This window comes from Anopheles darlingi, chromosome 3 (genome assembly GCF_943734745.1).
Source record: "Anopheles darlingi chromosome 3, idAnoDarlMG_H_01, whole genome shotgun sequence".
Taxonomy (NCBI): domain Eukaryota; kingdom Metazoa; phylum Arthropoda; class Insecta; order Diptera; family Culicidae; genus Anopheles; species Anopheles darlingi.
The window spans coordinates 30,105,261-30,127,520 of record NC_064875.1 but is presented as its reverse complement, the minus strand read 5'-3'; the positions used below and the strand labels follow the sequence as shown (position 1 = coordinate 30,127,520).

Sequence of the window (22,260 nt, the reverse complement as noted above, 5' to 3'; positions counted from 1 at the left end):
TCGCGTGGCCCCATAGCGGTGCATACCATTCGCCAAAAGACGCTTCGCTCTTCGTGGGGCTGTAGAATGGACCGCGAAACATTCCCTCGCTCGGCACTCGGAGTCAGGCAGACGACGATCTCGTGGTCGGCTATGTAGATCGCAAGAGATAGCCGGTGCCGACGGTGATGGCCACCATGCAACGCGGTGGTGGTCTGGCAAATTCAAATCATTAATCTGATTGGGCCACATAATGATACTTTGAAGGATACGGTACGACTCGCTGGCGGTTGCAGGGAACCGGGCTGAGAGCTTTGGCGCAAGCGTAGGAAAATGGGAAATGGGGGGCCGGGTTTCTAACGGGTTTTACTGGGGGGGGAGGCAGTCTGTTTCGGCCAAGGTTGACACAGGGCGCAGTCACAACGTGGGAGTTGTGATTTGGAAAAGCGTCTCGCCCCATCATCATAAAGCACCAAACTCCGGTCTAGCGCGCACCAAACATTGCTCTGTTGTGGCTGGGGAATGGTGCGAAATTGAGTCTCCACCACTAAATTACTGCAGACACTCCAGCCAATGCGCCAATGTGAACGGCTCTTCGGGCCCGACCGTCTTTTCATATCTTTTCATTAAATTACCCACGGGGTAACCCCGCGCGCGGTTTTTTTTTTGGGGTGGTCGTTTGGTCATCCGGAGCCCGCGATAATTCGCATGAAATGTGGTGGTGAACGGAAATTTGGCGGGTGGCCACCACCACCACCACCACCACCCCGTCCTTCCGCGGTCACTACTGTGCACCTGTGGGGACGATGCAAATTACTCTCGTTCAGTTGAGGAAATGGATCGGTCCGCGATCGCTGGACTGGACTGGAGATGACCGCGAGGCTGATGGCTGATAATTGGTTTTCGGGGGCGAGGGGAAGAATCATTTAAATGTCACGATCGCGATCGCGTAGGAGTCTTAGCCTTCGAAGCGTTTTACGAAGCGTCCGCGCTGTAGAAGCTGCTTTCAGTTTATTTTCGTCAGACTTTACATTCCATTACCATTTGAGGATGATTATGGAACGAGCAGCTCTAGCAGCGCCATGGCAAGGACAGCGGGTATAAGAGCATGTATTGAAGCCGGAGCATTGAAAGGAGATGGTCATCGTGAGGTGCGCTTCTGGAATAACGAACGGCTGTATAGAAGGAACTGTCATAAACCCATCGGCGGTTCTTGATTTAGTTGTTGAATCAGAGCATTTTTTACATATAAGATGGCAAAACTGCAAGAATTCTCATTGTTACAAGATAAAAAGAAACAAGGTACTATATAGAAGAGAGAACTTAATTGAATGTAACCGCTTTTCTGAATCGAATCAATGTCGAATACAATAACAACAGTGTTTGTTTATTGCTAATTTTTATTGCAAAACATCTTTCGCAAACATTTCTTTCCGTGTATGTAACGTCTTTAAAAGAGCTAAACCAAACAATCTGAGAAAAATGTATGGGCTTAAGTTGTACTACAATTGGAACCTTCTTCAAATCGCGAATTGCATTAACGATGCCATTGAAGACCAATCTCAAAATGCCATTTAGACAGATTGCTGCTTCATTTTCAAATTAGAAATCTTTCATTGCTGTACCTTCATAAACATCATTGAATCCTCAAAACCGACTAGTTTGGCGAGGTATAATAAGAACGTTAAAATTGCGATAGGTCTGAAAATCCAGATCCTTTTGTAAAAGTCATACACCGCTTATTTAGTAAATACGTTAGTCAAGACGCAGGATATGTGTACTCCAAACTTGAAGTTATTTCCAGTACATTATTTTATTGATTTAACTTTCAGCACTTCTTAAGACAATGTATACAGATGACCATTAAAACTTCTGGCCACCTCCCGGCACATCTTCCTATATGCTACTCAGAGAGAAGTCAATTGTTTGAAAACTACTCCTGCTTCCTATCTTATATTCAAATATATCACTGTTTACTGCTAAATAGAGCAATTAGTGCAAAAATTACTACTTGAACACTTAGAACATCATGTACATTGCTGCTCGAACTCTCCTATGGGTCTATGGGCCTTCCTCAAGTCCATTTCCGATACATCATTCAAATTAATTGAATCTAAAGGCATGGCAAATGAGTTACGAAAAGAGTACAGAAAGCGTCGAAGTGAATAATTAAACACCGCACTAAATAGCAAACAGCGAAAAGTTGAACTAATGACTCAAAATTAAACCGAAATAAAAATTTGCCAATGTATTTTTTATTATGGTACCCGCGAAAACTGCTGCATTTTATTAGTTCGCACATTTGCTCCAGTTTCGACTAGACTGTCGGCTCGATTTAAACACAAATCCACCATCAATCGTTCTGATTTCGTTTTCCCACATTCGATTAACATCTCTAAAGTGAAAAAAACGAGTCCGTTAAACCCCCCGTTTTCCGTTACCGTGGCCAATCCTACCTACCATTCTTGGCGCGTGAATGAATTGCTCGTTTAGCATCGCAAACTTAGCACTTCCCGTGCGAATCAACTGGCGAATCAATTAATGATGGCGCTGCTGTCCGATTGCCACGCTGCCACTTGCGGCACTTCAGGTGCAATTTCGATGCCCATTTTGACTTCTCCTACCTCTCCTCCACCATCGCGTGGCCATCAATCGAAAGCATGAATGAGTGATACACGATGTTGAATGAGCGATAAAAATGTAAATTGCAGCAAACCGTGCCCACCGTGCGCGATTATTGACGTGCTGCACGATGACAGCCACTGCTGGCCCCAGGGAATTGGACGAGGGGTCCCCGTCCGTTTGTCTGTTTCGTGTGTCAAAGCGTGTACATTCTACGGCTACGGCCTGAGATGTCAATTGTTTTGCGAGAACGATTCTCTTCATCACGCAGCGTGATATATGGAGTCCAATAAAGGAGGCAATTATTGCACCTAACCTGACTGCCCCGACCCGACTCGACGACGACGAGTAGCCGAAATGCGGCCATGAACCCGGCCCGGCTGCTGGCATTGGGCAATCATGCGGGTGATGTTCCGTGGTAACCATGGGAAAGCAACCCGTTACCAGCGCTCAACAGTTCCTCGTCCCACGACATGACGTGCAGCAGCAACAGCAGCGTTGGCCCTTTCGAAACATGTTCAATCTGACATTTGCGGACGGACGGACGGACGGGTGAGCGCTCGGGCTCGCGCGCGAAAATCATCACCGTGCCAGCCTTCAATTAGTACTCATTTGGCGCTTAGCTGGTTAAACAAATGTCCGTAGACCGATGTGGCGGAGGAAACGATGATCAATATTTGACCGCTCCGATCACCGGTGCGTCTGCTTCTGGGCCTGCTGCTGCGATCGCATCAGCCGATGACTCCCGCGTCCCGCCCCAGGGCTAATGGAAGAGAATGTGCCCTGGCCCGCCAAAGGTTCGGGGTTTCGCCAATGGCCAATGCTGCAAGATGGCAGAAAGGCAGAAAAGAAAAAACAGAACGAAAAAAAAAAACGAAGATGTAAAAACAATCTGATTCCTTCAACAAGTGAGTGAGCGGGGTTTTTCTAAAATGGGGTGCATACGCAAGACACACACACACACACGGACGGACGGACGGGGTAGGTCACGTTGCGGTAAAATGAGGCGATGCGAACGGATGATCGGTTATGCAGCGCCCTCGTCGCGCTGGTCGCGATCCTTGAAAGCTCTAAGCAAAACCTAGCACGAATCGAAGCACTCGTCGAACAACGCGTCGAAAATCGTTGTCCGTAAATGTAAATCGGATCTATTCCAATCAATCGATCGATGCGCTCATCACGCTCTTGCGCCCGATGACCATCGACCAATGGACGATAAACATCGGTGACCACCTCGGCGTGTGGCGAATTTGATTGATTTAATTAATCTGCAGCGAACAGCGGAATCTTCAACCCTTCAACGCATGGCATGGTTTCAAGGTTGCCAGGTTGTTGCTAGGTAAGGTCAAAACGGAACTGACGAAAGATGCTCTGACTTCAATCTCTTTCTCTTTCGTTTTAGTTATCGCACGCGATGTGTGTGTGTGTGTGTGAGTGTGTGGTCATCATCGCGGTAAAACGTGACCTTCGGTGGCACGACCTACGGTAATTGCGATGGTAACTCCGATGGAATGCAGCATCATCCCCCACGCGCCCGGAATTAAACCGCTCTCCAATCGACGATCGACGAGCTTGACGGAGCAACTCAAATGGAGCAACTTTCGCAGCGTCGCGAACGTCCTAAGCTCTGATGAGAGCGCGCGCAGCATCCTTCACTCTATGGTTCGCGTACTCTAGTAATAAGAACGGAAGGTACTACTGACAGACAGACAGACGGACAGACCGGTGAGGGGGGCTGCTGTTGAGCCGCGATTTCGAAAGTACCTGCACAAGACCCTGCACGTCGTGGCCGCCGACTGACTTTAGTCACTGAAGAAGCCTCCCCGAGACAGATGCGTATGGCGGCGTTTGCGGGGCAGGAATCGCGCTGCGGCTATGCAAACGATGGTTGCGGGTCAGGGTTAAGACCCCCGCTGGCGTTCTTGAAAGCGTGCTCCGGTTCCGATGGCAACTGTCATTCGTTTGTCATAATCGATGTCCCGAGCGACCGACCGACGGAACGTTCACTTAGTGAGCAGCAACGGCAGCAGCACCTACAGTCAACGGAGCAGTCGGCATGCGTCCTCGTAAATGCTATCTAGAACTACGGAGGCAGCGGTTGAGGCGAAGAGAGAGGTTCCTTTTTGGAGTGCAGGGCGCCGGTGTTAGCATTTAAAAGTGGAAAGGCGCTTCGCCATGTTACTTTCTATGTTTTTTTTTGCTGTCTAACAATAACGGTGTCAGGGGTTGATACCAGAAAAGCGAAAAAGCGATTAGTGCTCGGTTTCGGGACGTCGATTAGAATGTTCTCAGTGGGGAAGAACTTGAAACAAAAGGTCAATTGTTGTATGCAAATCAAGTCGCGATATCAATTAAATCTCCATTTACATTCCAACCGTTCGGGATGGAAGTGGTACATAAGGAGAGTCTGGCTCTGGTGTCGAAAGGAATGCGTTCACTTACATTCGCAACTGTTTGAAAATCGTTTTTTATAAACCTTGGGGCTGGTTTTTGTGCTCTATATGAAAAGGGTAGCTAATCGTGGTTTAAAGGGTGGACTATGGCATGTTTTTATTCTCATTTACTTTTTATATGCTTATCCCTTTATGAGTATTGTGAGAATTTTTTGGATCAATCGAAGCAAAACTGAAAAAATATTGATTTCTAAAAAACAGAGATTCATAAATGATTCAAACCATCTCGCTACTTTGAAAATCGAAAAATTGGAAATGTAACGAAAGGTTGAAGGGGCTACCTAGATAAACTTATGATCCAACATTGATTTGATTGATTTGTATGTTTCCGATATATCCATCACGTGGCTATGATGGGCACCACAAAAAGTACATTTTTGCAATCTTGGCTTTCATATTTAAAAATATGTTCATGGCATCCAACATGAACATATTTTTAAATAAATTTTCCCCAAAATAGAACCAATTAGTTTTAAAAACCTGAAGTTTAAAATGAGACCCACTTGAAAAAATCAAGTTGAATTGTTTCTGCATAAAAATCTCCAAAAATAGGCCTTTTCTCGGTCTGAATTAACTATTGCCCACCCTTAACGAAATGTTTATACTAGTACAAGTATCTCATAATCGTATCTTTCACTTCTGCTATACTATCGTTTAGCGTTTTGCTATATTTACTGCATAATTAGTTGATACACGATAGCAAACTTTCAAGCTTAGTTTGCAAATTAAAAGAGCGTGTTGGCATATTAGAAATGAATATTGTTGTATATTATAGTTAATATAGATCGATTGGTTAAGTTCGACAGACTTTAAATTGTCGGGACAAATTCTAAGAAATAATGTTTTGATCATGTCAGATCCTCATACACTTATAATGCAGCTGATCAGACACTTACTACAGATTTTGACCTCGATCGAAGATTTTCTTCTCATCCGTGAGCATACACGATAGCAACTTTAAGGAAATCCCGTTTCGGCAGTTCGTAGCTACTCGTGTACTGGGCTAGCTTAAGATGCATTAGAATGTTCGCCGCTTTTGCCGCCGATAAAATACTGTACATGTTTCGTGATACGATTTATGTGCCACTTTAAATTACCATGTTAACGGAACAGCACTCATCATGCCGATAGGAATTAGCCGGACGCATCAGCGAAGCAACCGACTCCGCTCGCAATGCCTGCACGCTCTTATTTATGACTTACTTTCTATAATCCGCAGATCAAACCCGCTACCCTGGACAGTCAGCAGACAGGGCACTGTGCGGTCTGGCGAATCAGTCGACAGTGACCATTCGGTGACGCTTGCGTGCCGTCGAGTGAGATCGAACATGACGCGGGCGCGCGAACCACTGTGAGGTGAACGGCAACCAGAACATGAGCACACGATGAGTCCATCAAAAACTAACAAGACTCAGGCTCAGTGGCCTACCGACGACGATCGCACGTTAGTCAGCCAGCCAGTCGGTCGATCGGTGGTCGAGGCCCTTGGGATTCGGTGCAATCCGAATTGAAAGGAGGCGGCGGTGGCGGCGCCATGGTTCAGGCGCATCTTCTACCATATCGCCCGGTCGCTACGGCCCGTCTTACAATCACTTTAATTAAATTGCTCCAAGAGTGATGTTGGCGGTGGTTACGACGGAACGTGGTACTAATTGAGCATCGGCAGTGAGTTGCAGCAGTTTTAAGGCCGAGGACCGAGCGGAGTAAATGGCTTCATCTTCCTTGTGGTCTGCTGGAATGCTGTCGGTCGAGGAAGACGCTGTGTTCGATAATCGCCCCGAAAAGGCACAACGCGGCAAAGGATACATCCGCGCTAGGTTGGCCAGGACACAGAACGCATCATTAGCATAAGGTCTAGAGCGAGAGCGTAAAGGAAGGGACATTGGGCCCCTTGACCTTTGTGACACCTATGTGACCAGACACAGACCAGGCGTTCGTACGGCGTGACAAATGCCCTAAACCCTTGATCCATTATAGCTGCGCTGACCCTGAACCGCGTTTGCGTTCCCGATGCCGGTTTTCGAAATCTAATTCGATCGATGGCCGCTCAATGAACTACGCGGTTTTCCGTCCTCTCTCACCTACAAATAGTTTTTGCTCGGACAAGCTAGTCGCGCCACCGTGTCGCATAAAGAAATTATACGTAATTTGAGGGTGCCACTTATTTGTAAAACTTGCTCCCTGCCTCGATGCTGTGCGTCCGAGTCCGTGAAGAAACCGAACACGTGTCTTTGATTGATTGCAATCATTGGGTTTTGTTTGTTTTCTGTCTGTGTGTGTGTGTGTGTTTGTGTCAAAAATTATGGTCAAACTTTTTACTACTAACTCCGTTTTGGAAGAGGTTAAGCCAACTCCGGTCGCAAATTGGAGTGACGTTGCATGGCAACCGACTCGAAGACGAAGAAGTAAGAGTAATCGAAACTAATCGAACCTTGAACATGGTGGCATACGGTTTTCGTTTAAGTATCACTTCGCTTAGTTCAATGTCGGAGACTGCGGTGCCACTCTCTTTGGGATCTATCGCGATAGAGATGTCCTCCGTTATGTCTTTTCCGACAATTTCTCCGTGCCCAAATATAGTAGTTATCACCGAGCGAGTGTGAATTCCATTGCTTTAGCGATATGTTAGAAAGGACGGCAAAGCCGTGACTGTATTAAGTGGGATGAGCGAATGAGCCTTCATTTTACGGTTGTTAAAGGCGCAGGGGAGAAAGAACTAGCAGCAGCAGCGACCCCATCATCATTAAGCCCCCTCCCCACACGTTTGTGTTTTGCGTTAAATTGTGCAGAGAAACGATGCGTGAGAAGCGAGCAAAAAAAAGCTGAACCTGTGTCTTGAGCGCCACAAAAAACCCTTTCCACCGTCGTCGTCGTCGTCCTACGAACGTCGTCCACCATTTTCGAACCGTTTTCCGAACGTAAACATCCTAATTGATCATAAGTCGTTGACGCACGGAACGCAACCGCACGGAACGTGTGTGCTTGCAGCGCTGTGTGAGGGAAGGGGCAAGGGGATCCTTTTTCTTTTACTCATCATCGTCTCGCTTATCGTCTAATGGATGTTCGACTTAATTAGAGTGTGGCTCGGTTTTAAGGTCACCGCCGGGGGGGGTAACCTTGCGTAGGGTACATGCAAGGCAAGAGTGGCCGATGTGACTGATAAACACTAAACACTTACCATATTATGCATACGATCGATCGTTCGATCGTTCGACGACCTTTATGGTCTTCAGGGAAGGGAGTAATTTTCGTGTTTCGAGGACAAATGTTAACCTCCCCCGCCAGTCGATGCCGAAAGAGTAACCTTTGTGTGTCTCGATTGAGTTAAGACAGTCTTTTCATAACAACTGGTCCATCAATTGGTATTCCATCGAACATCGAGTATTACGATGTGGTTCGCTATTCTCGACGACAACGTGTTGCAAGGATCACTAGATTTTGTGCGTGAGAAAATCAATCCAACTGCCGATGTAGCAACCTGTGCCTTGTTGTGCGGCACCCATTTGTGACCTCCAAAGACCTCCCTGTTGGCAACACATTTGATTACCAGCATAATATTATGGCTTATGGCGCGAAGGAATTTCTATGTTTGTTCTTCACCATCATGATGATCATAGACCCTTCTCGGCGTGGATCGGCATCGGCTGCTGCTTCTATATCAAATTCCTAATCTGATTTGACTTGTTGTTCCCCATGCCTACGGATCGGTTTCGACTCGAAGTTGCGGCACTTGATGGATCCCTCGATGATCCCTCTCCCCGAGCACAATCGGCCAGAACCCAACACTTGCTTGGTGTTTACGCTAATTTTTGCGAGAAAGGTATGATGACTAGCACTACTACCACTACTACCAGTACTACTTTCCATACTGCTTCACCATGCGACTGGTGCAACGTGTCCGTTCCGCGAGCTGGTCCAATCAAAAAGCGTGATTTATTGGGCAGCGGCAACGTGATGCGCGACCGTGCGCCTTACATTCCTTCCTGTCACAATCTCCTGCCAGCCCGGGCCCGGGCGCATCCTTGGGATTGGTTACATCAACTTTGGTGGCTTTAGAAGATCGAGCGTCGCAGCGCCGCGTCAGCTGTCGTGATGCAACCGTGATGCTACAGTTTCTCTGCAGCAGAACGCGAACGCTTCTCGTGCGAGCTCTCCCGGAGCTCTCGTGAAATATGGCGTCAATTATATTTTGACAGCTACGTTGGCATCTCCCCGGTGGAATACATCGGTCCCCCCCCCCCCCCCCCCCCGGTCGGTCGGTTGCTCGACGGTATCACCGGTAGACCGTGCGCCGCCACCACCAGCCGCACGCTGATGATGGCGATGACTTCTGGTCGTCTACTACTGCTGCTGCTGCTGCCGCTTCTGTTGCTGACGGATCGGTTCTGGGTAGCGGGCGCCAAACTAGTGTACCGTTTACAATCACCGGTATCTGGTTCCCTTGTCGGCCTAGGTTCAGGTAACTACCAAGAGCACACGAAACCGAATCCACGAACCGTATGGCTGCTGCTGGTGCTGCTGCTGCTAGGGCCCAATCATGTTTTGTTTTCCATGTTTTCCCATGCTCCCCCCGCGAGAGAGGTGATACGTATTCTCGAAAGTGGCCGAACCGATCTGCCTTACTCAATTGCGATGTCGTGATGGAAGTGTGAAGCTCTGGGGACTCCCTAGCAGCAGCAGCAGCAGCAGCAGCAGTCCAGCAGTTCAACTCTTTGCCGCTACTGTATTGCAATGGGCGCTGCGTACCGCTGTAATTGTGTGCGAGATATTAAATTCCATTTAAAACAAACACACTAGTTACACGAACGAATGAATCCATTTGGGGGCACTTATCTCGTGGAAGGCACGTCTAGATTATTTCATCTCGATTCGACGACCCACGTATTTCATTCTATGCAGCGCAGCGACCCGTCCATCCGTCCGTGTTTGTGACGTCCGTCCGACGCCAATCACTTCAAGCGATCAGATCGCCAGCGATCGTCATGCCAATTTGCCATGCAGCATGATGGAAACAAGGCAAACAGTAGTGAACGGATCACGAACGGCGCACGAGAGGAAGAAAGATCGAATTGACGATTGAACGTGTCAATGCAACTGCGCCTCGTATTGCTGCCTTCCCCCGCCGCCGTTGCCTCTGCTGCTACTGCTATTTAAGTCTGCATCGATTCTGCGGGGCTTCAATTGTGGCAGCATAATTATAGGCATTATGCTGCATTTATCATTGCGTTATGATCGTGCAGTGCCGCCGGTGCCGAAGTGCGATCAGAGCTCGAACAGTGGTTTCATTGCGCCGGACTAATTGGTTATTTAGCGAGTTCGCATAATGGCGGCACCACACGGTACGAGAGTTTTTAAGTTCCGCGGCTCCTACCGGCGTCTCCTGGCGCTTGTGATTGAACGAAGATTGCGTGACACAATCGACAAATCGGTTGTGGGTAAAGCAAACGGTTGATTGATATGTTGGTTAGTATCCGTTTGTGCTATCCGATACGGAATGTTTTTGATCTATAACGAGTACAAAAACTGTGACGTCACGATAGAAGCACGTCCATTTTGAATCATTCCTTTCTCTTCCTGGAGTTTGATTAGCGCATTTCACTTGCGAACCATAATTTAATTGCGCAGAAAGGTTAATTCACACTTTTTATTGCACCCTCGGAAAACGATTGCTAATTGGTTAAATACCTCTGTTCCGGCCCCTTGTCTTCAACAATAAGCGAAACCTCCCCGAACGCAATGCTTTCTTGTTATATTGTTCTGCCCAGTCTGAACCGTCGCCGTTACGCTTCAAACGATTCCCAAAAACAGAGAGAGAGAGAGAAAGAGGGGCATCATCATTATAGACCCGTTCATCATCGTCATTATGTCACTCTGGCGGTTTGGGGCTCTTCTTCTTCTCGCCCAGCCCCCGGACAAGGCGCAGTTCGCGAAACCACGCGTAACCTGTCAAACCATGGTCATCGATCGTGCGGCGGTTGTCTGGTCGGCGATTGTCGGGCTGATTGTGTGTCTGGCTTCGCAGATCGGGATGGAAAAATGGCAAACACACCACGTCCTGCTTGTTGACGTCACGCTGGTTTGTGTCCGTCGTGGTGATTGACTGTGTGGTTTGGTTCGGTTTTGGCTTCATTATCTGACACCTTAATCGCTTGTAATGAGCATGTACTACGGGTCCCGGGGCAGACCCGCGGTACGCACTTGCTTTCGTTCGCGGTCGGTGGTCGTTCGACAAGCGACAAGCGTCTCTCAAGTTCACCATTGTCACGATTCTCCGGACGGCGAAACGGCCAGTAGTGAAAGAGGAGCAAATGGGGGGAAAGGTCAACGTTAACGGTGTGCCTCCATAGGATTGCAAACTTAAAACCAATAACCGATGGTTCTGCTTCATTTTTGGGAAGGGGATTGTTTAAGCAACAACTGGAACACCAACCAAATGAAACGAAAGTGTTTTTTTTTTCAATTCACCGTCCAGGGAGGATGAATATATTGCTTATCGGTCGCTGTGTGTGTGTGTATAGCCTCATCTTCACTTAAGAGCGGCCTCGCTCACTATCAGATTACAGTATTTAGATACTATCGGAGTTAGCACAGCGAACAGATTGCTGTGTTGAGCCTGACGCTCACATCGCTGAAAAGTTTCACTATACGATTACTAAGTAGCCATTTTTTTTTATCAATAGTGGATTCTCCTGAATCCCTTAATCCTAATCCTAGACCGCACGTTGGGCGGGTGTGGGAACTGTGTCGCTCTATGTCGCTTCCTTTCCGTACAATATCCGGTCCATATCCGAGTAGCCATATGTCATCCTGATTCGCTGACGCTTCCTTCATCCTAACGATGGTAACCGTTGTGATGGTGCTGATGATGATGATCTCCGTTGCTGTGATGAGCAGGCGGAGCTGCATGATGCTGATGATGGTTGTTGTTGTTGTTGTTGTTGTGGTTGTTGTTGTGGTTGTTGCTGTGGTTGTTATTGCTGCTACGTCTGCGATGATGCCCATTGTGACCATTGTGGCCATTTTGATGATGACCGTTGTGATGATGTCCGTTGTTACCATTGTGATTGCCATTGTTGTGATGATGCCCGTTACCATTGCCGTGGTGTTCGTGCGCGTTGCTATCGTATCCCCGGTGACCATCGTGGATACCATGATCCGCTCGGCTATGGCCGCTATCGTGCGAATGGGAATCGTACTCACCGGAACCGTGGCCGATTCCGTTGTGCTCGAAATCGTGGTGCGATTCCTTCGGGTATCCGAGCTGGGTATGTGGCGTCTCCTTCGAGTAGCCACCGTGACCATGCTCATGCCCGTGCCCATGCTCATGCGGATGATCGTGATGGTGCGGATGCTCATCACCTCCTTCGTACGTAATCTTTGGACGATATCCTTTGTGGTCTGCCTCGTACTCCACAATCTGCGAAGAGAGGGAGAGAGAGAGAGAGAGAGAGAGAGAGAGAGAGAGAGAGAGATCGAGTTGTTTGCGTGTCATTGAAGTAGCGATCGTGAATCTGAAACTCTGCTGGAGTCGGTGCTATTGAAAGTACCTGTCGTCGTCCGTCCGGAAGGAGTACGTTGTACTTTCCCGTGGTGTAATCGCCATCGCGCATTTCTTCGTGGCCAAAGGATAGATCCGCATCTTCATCGTCTACCTCGTAGCTGAACTCATACTTTGCCGGTTCCTGCAATTAATCAAACGGAGCGCACATTAAAGATTCCGATGTCCGATGGGCTTGGGATGTCATTTGTCATCACATCTTCAAACGATCCACTGTCATCGTGGTTGTCGTGGTGGTCGTGATGATCGTCATGCTCGTGGTGATCGGGATGAAAGCCGGATTGATGGTGCGGAGGGCCATAGCTGGTGTCGGGCGTCCCATAGCTACTCGACGGTGGCACCAAATCCGTGTGATGATCATCGTGATGTCCGTCTCCGTTGTGACCACCGTGGGCAGGTGGCAAGTACGAGTTGATCGGGGCCTCCGGTTTGGCTTGCACCACTATCACCGAGACCAGCAGCAGAAGCTGTGGGAGTGAACGGAACCCAATCGTACGAACCCATTAGTTCTTGGATATCCGAAACCGGCATTCTTGTTGCAAGTAAACGAATTTCGAACCACATGATGATAATGCATTCTAGCTGCTCCTTTTCCTACCTTGAGTACACGTGTACATTTTATGAACTCTAGCATTTCTAGTGCCTCTAGACCACTGGCAAACGCTGGAACTAATGTCACTTCCGTTGCTTGATTAAAGATGTTCTTTGGCCTAGAACTCTTCTAGCTGTGACGTGGAAGCAAACACAACCTAGGCACACCAGAACTATATAAAGCAAACTAGTTCAAGCACTATACAATGCACTCAATTGCTCTCAAATCATTCAGCGTTCTAAATGACGTTCAGAATCAGAATGATCGGACGGGATCGGATGCACTTTGCGATTTCACACTCCACACCAACTCCGGGATGATTCTGCTCCGGTTCGCTGCTTATCGAACGGACTCAGAATCGTACACTGATGATCTCTAGCTGCTCGGCCAACTATTTATACCAGCATTTTGGTCCAATTTAGAACCCCTCACTTAGAAACACAGGGCATCGCCTAGAAATGATGCCAGAGCCGGAGTTGATATAGCCGATCGCTGATTCTCGCGCAATTGAAAATCGAGATCAAACGAGATGCTTAAGAAACCTCCCGGTAATGTCCTCATTAGCAGGGAGAGCGCGCCCACCCGCCCGGCCACCCGAAAACACCCACCGGAGCGAGCGACCGAGCTGGTGGCCCCCGTTCCCGTTGACAATTCTTGTCAAACTGCAGGCCGACCTAGTCCGATAGGGCCATGGGGACGGGAGGGAGAGCCCGATAGTGGGTCCGCAACCGGGGGGAAAGCAACACAAAACGATTCAAATCAATCGAATTCGAATGTACGTGGTGGCGGCGGGTGTGTTGATTACGAAAAGACCCACATTGAGACCCACAGTGCCGCTCTCCTGGTGATTGGTTCATGATTATCGTTGGAGATTAGCATCCATCCCCGTCAACAACACCGGTTCAGTTCGGTGCGGCTCGCTGGAGTGTGTTGCATCTTCTTCAAGCGGCTGCTGCTGCCCTATGCCGCGGATGCTATGCTGTGGGATGCGCATTAGCTCGCCTATTCCATTGACAAACAAGGTGCCGCAATAACATCAACATCAGAACCTGTGCAATCAATAACTGGCTCACTTTCCCACTGGCATCTATCCTTCCCGGTCGCGCGGTATCAGGCCACAGGTATCTATCTGGTCGCTAATAATGGACCGTTTACTTTTATCTACTTTTAATGATATCGTCTATTAGTGAAGGTTGAATCGAAGAACCTCGTAACTCGTAGGTCATTAGATAGGCGATCATCTCACATCATTGAGTGTTACTGTGCTGGATGGCAGCATAAAACATAGAGCGCGCCGATACACTCATATTACCACACGAAGATACAGGGAGTATAGTTGCGGTGCTGCTATTGTGAACGAGATGCTGTCTGTTTTGCGAATTTTAACCATATAAGAAGAAAATAACTGCATTTAACGCTAACGCGTTTTCGTTTTATTATTATAAGTGTAACTATTCAAATATCATTCTAGAGGACAATCGATCTGTTAGGCGCCGTGGAGCAATTTCTTGCATGTCTGAGCAACAATAACTCCATAGATCATCACGAGCAAAAGAAGGCAAAGAAAGTGTCAGCTCATGTGTTCCGTAGCGGACAGGGCTAAGGATGTTATTGAACATGCATTGTGGAGACTTATTCTTGCTGCAGTCAACAACGAAATCTTGTTCTACTTTGTCAAACAAGCCGTCGCGAATTACGGAACTTCTAGTATTCGATGCTTTGTGCAGTATATCTCAACAATCAAGATGATTATCTGAAAAATATCTGAACTTTCGTCGAAGAACTTCGTCGCTGTACTTTCTTAATCGATTAGTGTGTACAGCAACAGGGTAATTGACCGCGTTCATATGACATGATAGGTCGTGTCACGATGTGTGACGTCGCGATAACGGTACAATCATAACGTCGCGGAAATCTTTGGATTCGTCATCGATAATCCTTTGATAGCGTTGAATTGCAAGCTTCGATGGACATGTAATCTCAACGCTCGTTTGTAGAACTGTGTTTGAGGTGTAGTGTAGCATCGAAATCGACGGAACGACCTAATCGTTTCGGTGCAAAGTGCACGATTAGGTGTGGTGCGATTAACCGCTCGGCGTAATCAACTTCCAGTTACTGAGCGTTGGTGAAATTGTAGATGCCGTATGCTACAATCAACAATCGATTGTTCTTTACTTTAAGCCTTGGGGTTTCCGAAAACCGGCAAGAATATCAAATAAGCCAAGAAGCTTACTCATCCGAACATCAATTATCACTCCTGTACTTCGATTGGCCACGTACGTGCTGAAGAGCACTTCGGTTGACGCGAATTTTGTAAAAATGGCCTATCGAATGCTACGAGGAAATCCTCAAAGAGTATTAATATTAGTAATATTAATAATAATATATTAGAATCTAAATCCTACGATTTATTTATAAAACAGTGCAGGTTTTTAATAGAAGCATTTTTGTAGAAAAGGAAAACTATGGATTTTTTAAAAACCATCCATAATGGAACAGAGCAACAAACCCAACATCTTCTTAAATTTGCTAAAATCGTTCCGAGCAGTCTTCCTTCGTTTCATGGAACCGATTGCGTTATCGCTACTGCCCTAACCTAACTCGAAGCTTCGAAAGCGCTCGTCACAACCACTAATATGCGGCAAAATCAAGCAAAGTGATCGACTGGACGAAGAGCGTTAGTGAGGCTGATAAATATCGAGGAATATAGATTCCGTTGGATTTAAAATACGAGAAATGAACTTACTACGTTCTGCAACAACTTAGTTCATGACGTGGACCAATCGCTGGATCCTTATATTGATATTAATCTGGCTGTGCACTGATAGGTGATTGCGGCTTCTACTGCTTCCAAGATTCTGAAAACTATACATTCCTTAGCATAACATAATATGGTGTACAATAGCAACGCTCAAAGCGTGAACGAAACTGATAGATTGCAAAATTCCCCGTAAATGCAAACACATCAGAATGCTTGCGAGGCTTATCAGAGGATTTCAAAGTAAACTTTGCAGGAATATTGTATATAAGACCGCAGCACAATAATGAGGAGCGTATTCAGTCCAGTATAGTTGTAGAAATTGAAGCACGATGTTCATCCTTAGTGAGAAAGTGAAGAGTGCGCTAATGGGGGCATTGGCGACGGTCGTTTGCCTGGGTTTTGTGCTTGTTTGTCTCGAAATATACTTCCCTAAAGCTGTTCCCATAATCTACAACTATTACCATAACGGTATATTTCTATAAGTTAATCAGTTTAGTGCAAATGCAATCCAGAGAAGTGACTTAAGAATCGTGATTGTTTTTGGTCTGTCGGGATTTGTGGCTAACTTAGATCACTACTCAATCGGAAATCGAGTGGACTACAGTTTGAAATTGTTTTTACCCTCTGGATGCTATTTCTTTAGCCTAGGCGCGTTGCAACAAAGTTTCAGAGAACATTTTAATTCTGGTTTTGTTATTTGTTTCATACTTTTCGTTTATTAGATCTGCCAATGAATCAATGCATTGCTTCAAACGACACTTCCGCACCGGTGCCTAAACGATACCTGCTATCCGATGAGAAAGTTACGTTCTTTGAAGCATGGCGACGCTGCCAGAGTCGTGGACTTCGCCTGGCAACAATCAATAGCGAAGCAGAAGGTCAATTAATCGCAGCGGCTATCAATGCCAGCTCTTCGGAAGGAGACTGGTATATCGGTGGTACTGATTTGGGCCATGAAGGCGTTTTTGTGTGGATTTCTACCAACATGCCAGTCGGTCACGGAACTGGTTACTATAACTTCTTCCCGGGAGAGCCAAACAATGAAGGATATATGGAACGCTGTCTCGAGATTATCCGTGGTGCTGGTGTTTCATGGAACGACGTACCTTGTTCAATAGAGCAGGAATACATCTGCGAAACTGTTAATTAAATCTTTTAAATATTGGAAAGTATTGTATTATGTCAATACATAAATTTTTCTTGTTGTTTGCTATTTCTGTTTGCTTGTTATTTCCTTTGCTAACCATTCAGTACACTACACAGTCTGTTTCAAAGTATACAGGGCTTTTTCAATAGGGCGTTCATGCGTTTAAAAGGTAAATCCTTTCCTGACTTCCTTAATATAATAGGCAAATACGAGGGTGAATGAAATATAAACGAGACTTTTCGTCCTACGGCCACAAAAGTGAAGATAGAACGTTCCTGCTTTTTTGTTGTTTGGTTGGTTTGTCAGGAATATGAAAAGCGCCCTAGATCGCCTCAGTGACACTCTCAGTGTCCACAGAAATAATTTTGCTGTATGAGGTACCTTTGTCGTTTGCGCAACATATTGTAATCAAGTTTCTCGCCGTACAAGGCGTAAATTTGATTGAATTCTTGAGGAGATCGACTGCATACTTCCGGGAAGAGACACTGTCGCGAGCCAGAGTGGTTGCATAGCTTAAAACATCTTTTTGGGTCGTAATCGTGTTGAAAATGAGAGCCATAACCGCAGACCTCGCACCAGCATAGGAACGCATAACATTAAATTCTTTAGAAGGCTTACTGAGAATGACAGACGTCGCATCACTACAGGACAATTTATGCGACCGATTCTTGTAATGTTTTAAGTGAGATACGACTTGCATATCATCTCTAAATATGGGACATATTGATAAGGGAAGTGGTTCTCTTCATGACAATGCTCCCCACAAACATTTGCGGCCATAACTAGGGAAAAAATGGACCAACTGAGGTTGGAAAAATTAGAAGACTCTCCTTATAGTCCTGACATGTCCCCCAGTGACTTTCATGTGTTTAGCTCTCTCAAGGAAATTTTGGGAGGCGAAAGATTGAACAATGATACTGAGGATGACCTCATTTGCGCAATTGGCTGCAAACACGACCAACAACTTTCTACGAGAAATATGTTAAAAAGCTGCCTATCCGCTGAGAAAAATGTGTTTCGGAATCAGGAGATTATGTAGAAAAATAAAAAAATACCTTTTGTGTGTTTGAACTAAAAATTAATTTGCAAAAAATAAATACTCGTTTATATTTGATTCACTCTCGTATAAGAAGAGTCTAACCGTTTTTGATATCACCGAGAACCCTTTTATAAACATGTACAAAGTACAATCGGAGGTAAACGACACAAGTATGCCCTCTATTTTCTCACTAAATACGACCGAGTTCTCTCATTACTATTAAACCAGTAATCTTATTTACGAAATATGTAAGAAAATTAATGCTAACAGACACCTTAAACTGATAATGGTCTATAGGAGTTACAGGGGATCCCACTGTTGAAGGCGTTGACATACACACAAGACTATGTAACGAACGTCACGTTTTGAATGACGGAGCAAGAAAGCGCTACCGCTTTATTTTATAAAAAAGTAAAATGAAGAGGTACACTCTCCAGACATTAAGGAAATACGGATTGATCCAGAGTCAGTCGATCCTTATTGACGGATTGCTTCCGATCCGATGATCGGAGAATCGCATGTACCTGACCCGATGCTGTAACATCCTGAAATAAAAATTGCTATGGTTGAACCGCTAGCAAAGAAACAACGTACTTGTATTTCTAGGTACGTATGAGTAACGGATTTAGACCAAAACGTATTCGTATTCGTATTTGAAATAAATTAAGAATTTTAATGGAATAGACAGTAAAAGGACCTGCATTCCTTTCTTATGCAATGTCTTACGATACACTGGCACAACATTTTCGTTGCTCTCCCATCCATAAAAAAATGGTGTAAATTAGGCATTTTAAATATGCAAAGACAACGATTAGTCAAAATTATTAATCACAATACAAAGCTTTTATTTATTGTAACATGGTGTATAATATTGAAACAGCTTAAGTTTTAGTGCACTTTGCTGCAGTTAAACAATCTTTTCGCAAATGTATCTCCTTTTCGTATTGCAAAACATATCATTCCAAGCAGCATTTACAGATAAGCCCCAGATTTCTAGACAATTTTCACTGCCTAAGCTATTATTTGGCTCTCCTGGATAGAAATTGAAGTAGCCTGTTTCGTGGCCAACAGGCTTATTAGTGTAGATCCAGGTAAAGACGCCTTCTCTAGCGAAATCAGTTGCACCGATCCACCAAGGACCTTCGAAGTAGTTCGTAGTCCTGATTGCAGCTTTTACTGCTTCAGTGTCTGCTTGACTGATGATTGTGGCAAGTCGGTAGCCATGCGCTTCGCAAAGTTGCCGTGCTTCGAAGAACGTTACTAACTTATCGTTTCGTACCACATACTGTTTTGTACTTATGGAATGGTTGTGGTCGCCTTTTGTCGTCGTAGCAGCTGGATGATAAACAACAAACCATTAGGATAATGAAATTATTTTCAACTGTAAAAGTAAATAGCTTTTGTAAAACCTACTTTGTGCGTCCTTCTGTTGTTTAGTTTGTGAAAGTTCGTCCCTGTTCGAGCAAAACGCGTGTCCTGCAGGAATTAGGGCAATGCAAATGGCTAAAGTACATGCTAGCGCAAGTGCACGAATCAATTTCTCGCCAAGGATGAACATCTTCTCACACAATATTAACAGATCGACTGAACTGAACGGTTGTGTGGCTCTCACACTATTTATATTAAATTCCCCTCCGAAGCGGCCTGGAAAGCCCACTGATAATCCAGCGTATGAATTGTGCGTGTCGTCGTGTTCGGTAAATCCTGGATTCGGTAAATCCTGAAATAAGATTTATCAACTCAAAAACTGGCTGCAACCCTAAAACAGGCTAAACACCATAGGTTGGCTTATTTTATTTTGCATGGGAATGGGAAATGTGAACCACACGATTCGATTACTCATGGGGAATCTGTTCTATGCATAAACTAAACAAATTTGTCGACTGTCGTCGGGGCGCAACTCAAGATCAGGACGAAAGCAGGTGTTCTAGCAGCACCGCCCTGTGCGGTTATCAGTTATTATAATCAGTATCGCTACCATTTCGTTAGTTATTTCTAAACCGTAATTTTAGTTCGAAAACCTTCCCAACGTAGCATCGGCAATCAAAGTATTGCTTTTACCCCTTCTGGAGGTACAATACGATTGTTTTTTTTTCTATCTATCTCTTCTTTTCTATCTTTATCTTCAGCAGAAGACACCTTTAATATTTTGTTGGAATAAGGACAATATAGATATTGGACGGAGTGTATGTCACAAGTGCAGAAAGAACCCTTGTTTTCGAGTTTCGAAAGTTGATTAGAGTTGGAAAGTCTCATAATAATCGGTATACGTATGTTGGCATGGCCTTGATAAGTTGGGGCACAATAACCGATCATGGAAATTTTGAATGTTTTTGGTTTTTCCATCTCACATGTTATTCCAATCTCGAGCTGACTTCTTTATGAGCACTTGAAAAGCAAATAATGAGAGCAATATAATTGGTCGCGTAATATGACATGATAGGTCGTGTCACGATGTATGACGTCATGATAAAGTACATTCAAAATGTAACAGTTGCAACTGTTCACGCAGTAATCATCGTTTTTTGGCGTCATCATCGAAAATCCTTTGAATTGCAAGCAAATTCAACACCTAACGATTGCATTACCGCAATAGCTCATAACGCAGTAAGACACTCCCTCAAACAATAAAGCATTTTACAGTATGATGACTTCGTTGTTTAACCTAAATGTAAACATAATGCCATCCGTAAATTGTGATGTTTTCTCACAGTACTTTAGTACATCAGAAATGTCCCATACTAGTCACTATTAAAGTAATATTTTTTCCTTAGTCCAATGAATTTCATAAACATATGTAGATCAGGTTAATGCACTCCAACAAAATAATTCAATACGTTATTTTCAGGTTTAAGTAATTAGTTAGTTTTGAACCTGTTTTTGAAACAATCTTTACACTGAATTATTAATCTGAATTAACTGAACTTTAAACAGAATGGTTTTTTGCGTTTTTCATTTTTATAACATTGAAAGATATTGGAAGAATATTATATGACGACTCAAGACTTGGCGTGATGCGGGAACATTCACACAAACATGGAATCAATTTTTTTTTGTAATATGAACTTCATTGTTACACAACTCCAGAAGTCATGAAACTGCTTGGGGAAAACAAATATTGGAAAGGCCTGTTATCAATTGTTATCCCCCCCGTGTATGATGATATCCTTAGGAAGATCGTCAGCTAGACACCCTCTCACAAACGAACTTTTGTTTCCATTCACAATTTGCATCGAACCAAGCAACAGCATCCCGACGACCGATATCAATACAATTTTCATTTCCTCCATAATTATTTGGTTCTCCAGCGTACCAGTTTGTATAGCCGGTTCGGTATCCAATAGCTTGGCCACTGAAAACCCACACAAATGATCCTTCCTCACCAAGATCCGTGCCACCGATCCACCAAGGTTCTGTAGTAGTATTTGTAGCCTGAATTGCTTCCTTTATCAGTTGACTATCGGTACTGCTAGTAACTGTAGCAAGACGGAAGCCAAGGTCCATACAACGTCTCCATGCTTCAAAGAACGATACCTTTTGGTTTTGTGGCACGTAGTGGTTGACTTTCGGGCATTCGCACCATGTTAGCGAATTTCCTAGGATAAACCATATGAAGCATATAACATATGTTGATTATTTATTCAATGAAAAAGTTGTAGGTTACCTGTTAGAAATGAATTTACTAATTGTTTATTGGGTATTGAATTTGCATCAGCAAAGTACAACACAAAACAGACTAGCACTGACAAGCATTTTAGTTTAAGGTATGCCATGATCGTCTTCTTTCACCTCACACTGAACATCCGCTAGCACATTCCGCTGGTTTTTATTGTGATCACTGTGCAATGGTGTGCTATTATATACATGCTAATTATTATGCAAATTAATGTAACAAATACTGCATATATCTGCCATACAAACCAACAAATTATCTTTGCTACGCGTTCTGATTTCCGAAATCTGACAGTTTTTGGTCGTTCGTTGCTTGGCATTAACAACCCGCATTTTTACATTACTATCTTTGTTGCAACGCGACAGTCTGACACAACCGGATGTGAAAGTTGTGCGGAAGCACCGACCGAGAATGAAAACGAACAACTTTTTTTAAA

At 44.9% G+C, this 22,260-nt stretch overlaps 2 protein-coding genes and 1 pseudogene across 2 annotated transcripts; 1 reads left to right on the top strand and 2 right to left on the bottom strand.

The window, feature by feature from the left end:
* Nucleotides 1-11,886: 11,886 nt before the first annotated feature.
* On the bottom strand, nucleotides 11,887-18,895 carry LOC125955405 (histidine-rich glycoprotein-like). The gene is made up of 4 exons (XM_049686539.1): nucleotides 18,878-18,895; nucleotides 12,810-13,079; nucleotides 12,602-12,736; nucleotides 11,887-12,471 (listed from the first exon to the last, which is right to left on the bottom strand). Exons 1-4 carry the CDS (start codon nucleotides 18,893-18,895, stop codon nucleotides 11,887-11,889), a joined length of 1,008 nt encoding a protein of 335 aa, XP_049542496.1.
* Nucleotides 16,246-17,178, top strand: LOC125954098 (perlucin-like). The gene is made up of 2 exons (XM_049684108.1): nucleotides 16,246-16,433; nucleotides 16,688-17,178. The coding sequence occupies exons 1-2, from the start codon at nucleotides 16,295-16,297 to the stop codon at nucleotides 17,113-17,115; spliced, it is 567 nt and encodes a 188-aa protein (XP_049540065.1). The 5' UTR covers nucleotides 16,246-16,294; the 3' UTR covers nucleotides 17,116-17,178.
* Nucleotides 18,896-19,058: 163 nt separating the features above from the next.
* On the bottom strand, nucleotides 19,059-21,734 carry LOC125955404 (perlucin-like; annotated as a pseudogene).
* Between the last annotated feature and the right edge of the window lie 526 nt (nucleotides 21,735-22,260).

Excerpts from the sequence above, each read along its gene's own strand:
- LOC125954098 (XM_049684108.1), top strand. The coding sequence starts at position 16,295 with ATGTTCATCCTTAGTGAGAAAGTGAAGAGTGCGCTAATGGGGGCATTG. Across the intron at positions 16,434-16,687 it reads CTACAACTATTACCATAACG|ATCTGCCAATGAATCAATGC; the intron begins GTATATTTCTAT and ends TTCGTTTATTAG.
- LOC125955405 (XM_049686539.1), bottom strand. Across the intron at positions 12,737-12,809 it reads ACAGTGGATCGTTTGAAGAT|GAACCGGCAAAGTATGAGTT; the intron begins GTGATGACAAAT and ends GATTAATTGCAG. Across the intron at positions 12,472-12,601 it reads TTCCGGACGGACGACGACAG|ATTGTGGAGTACGAGGCAGA; the intron begins GTACTTTCAATA and ends CTCTCTTCGCAG.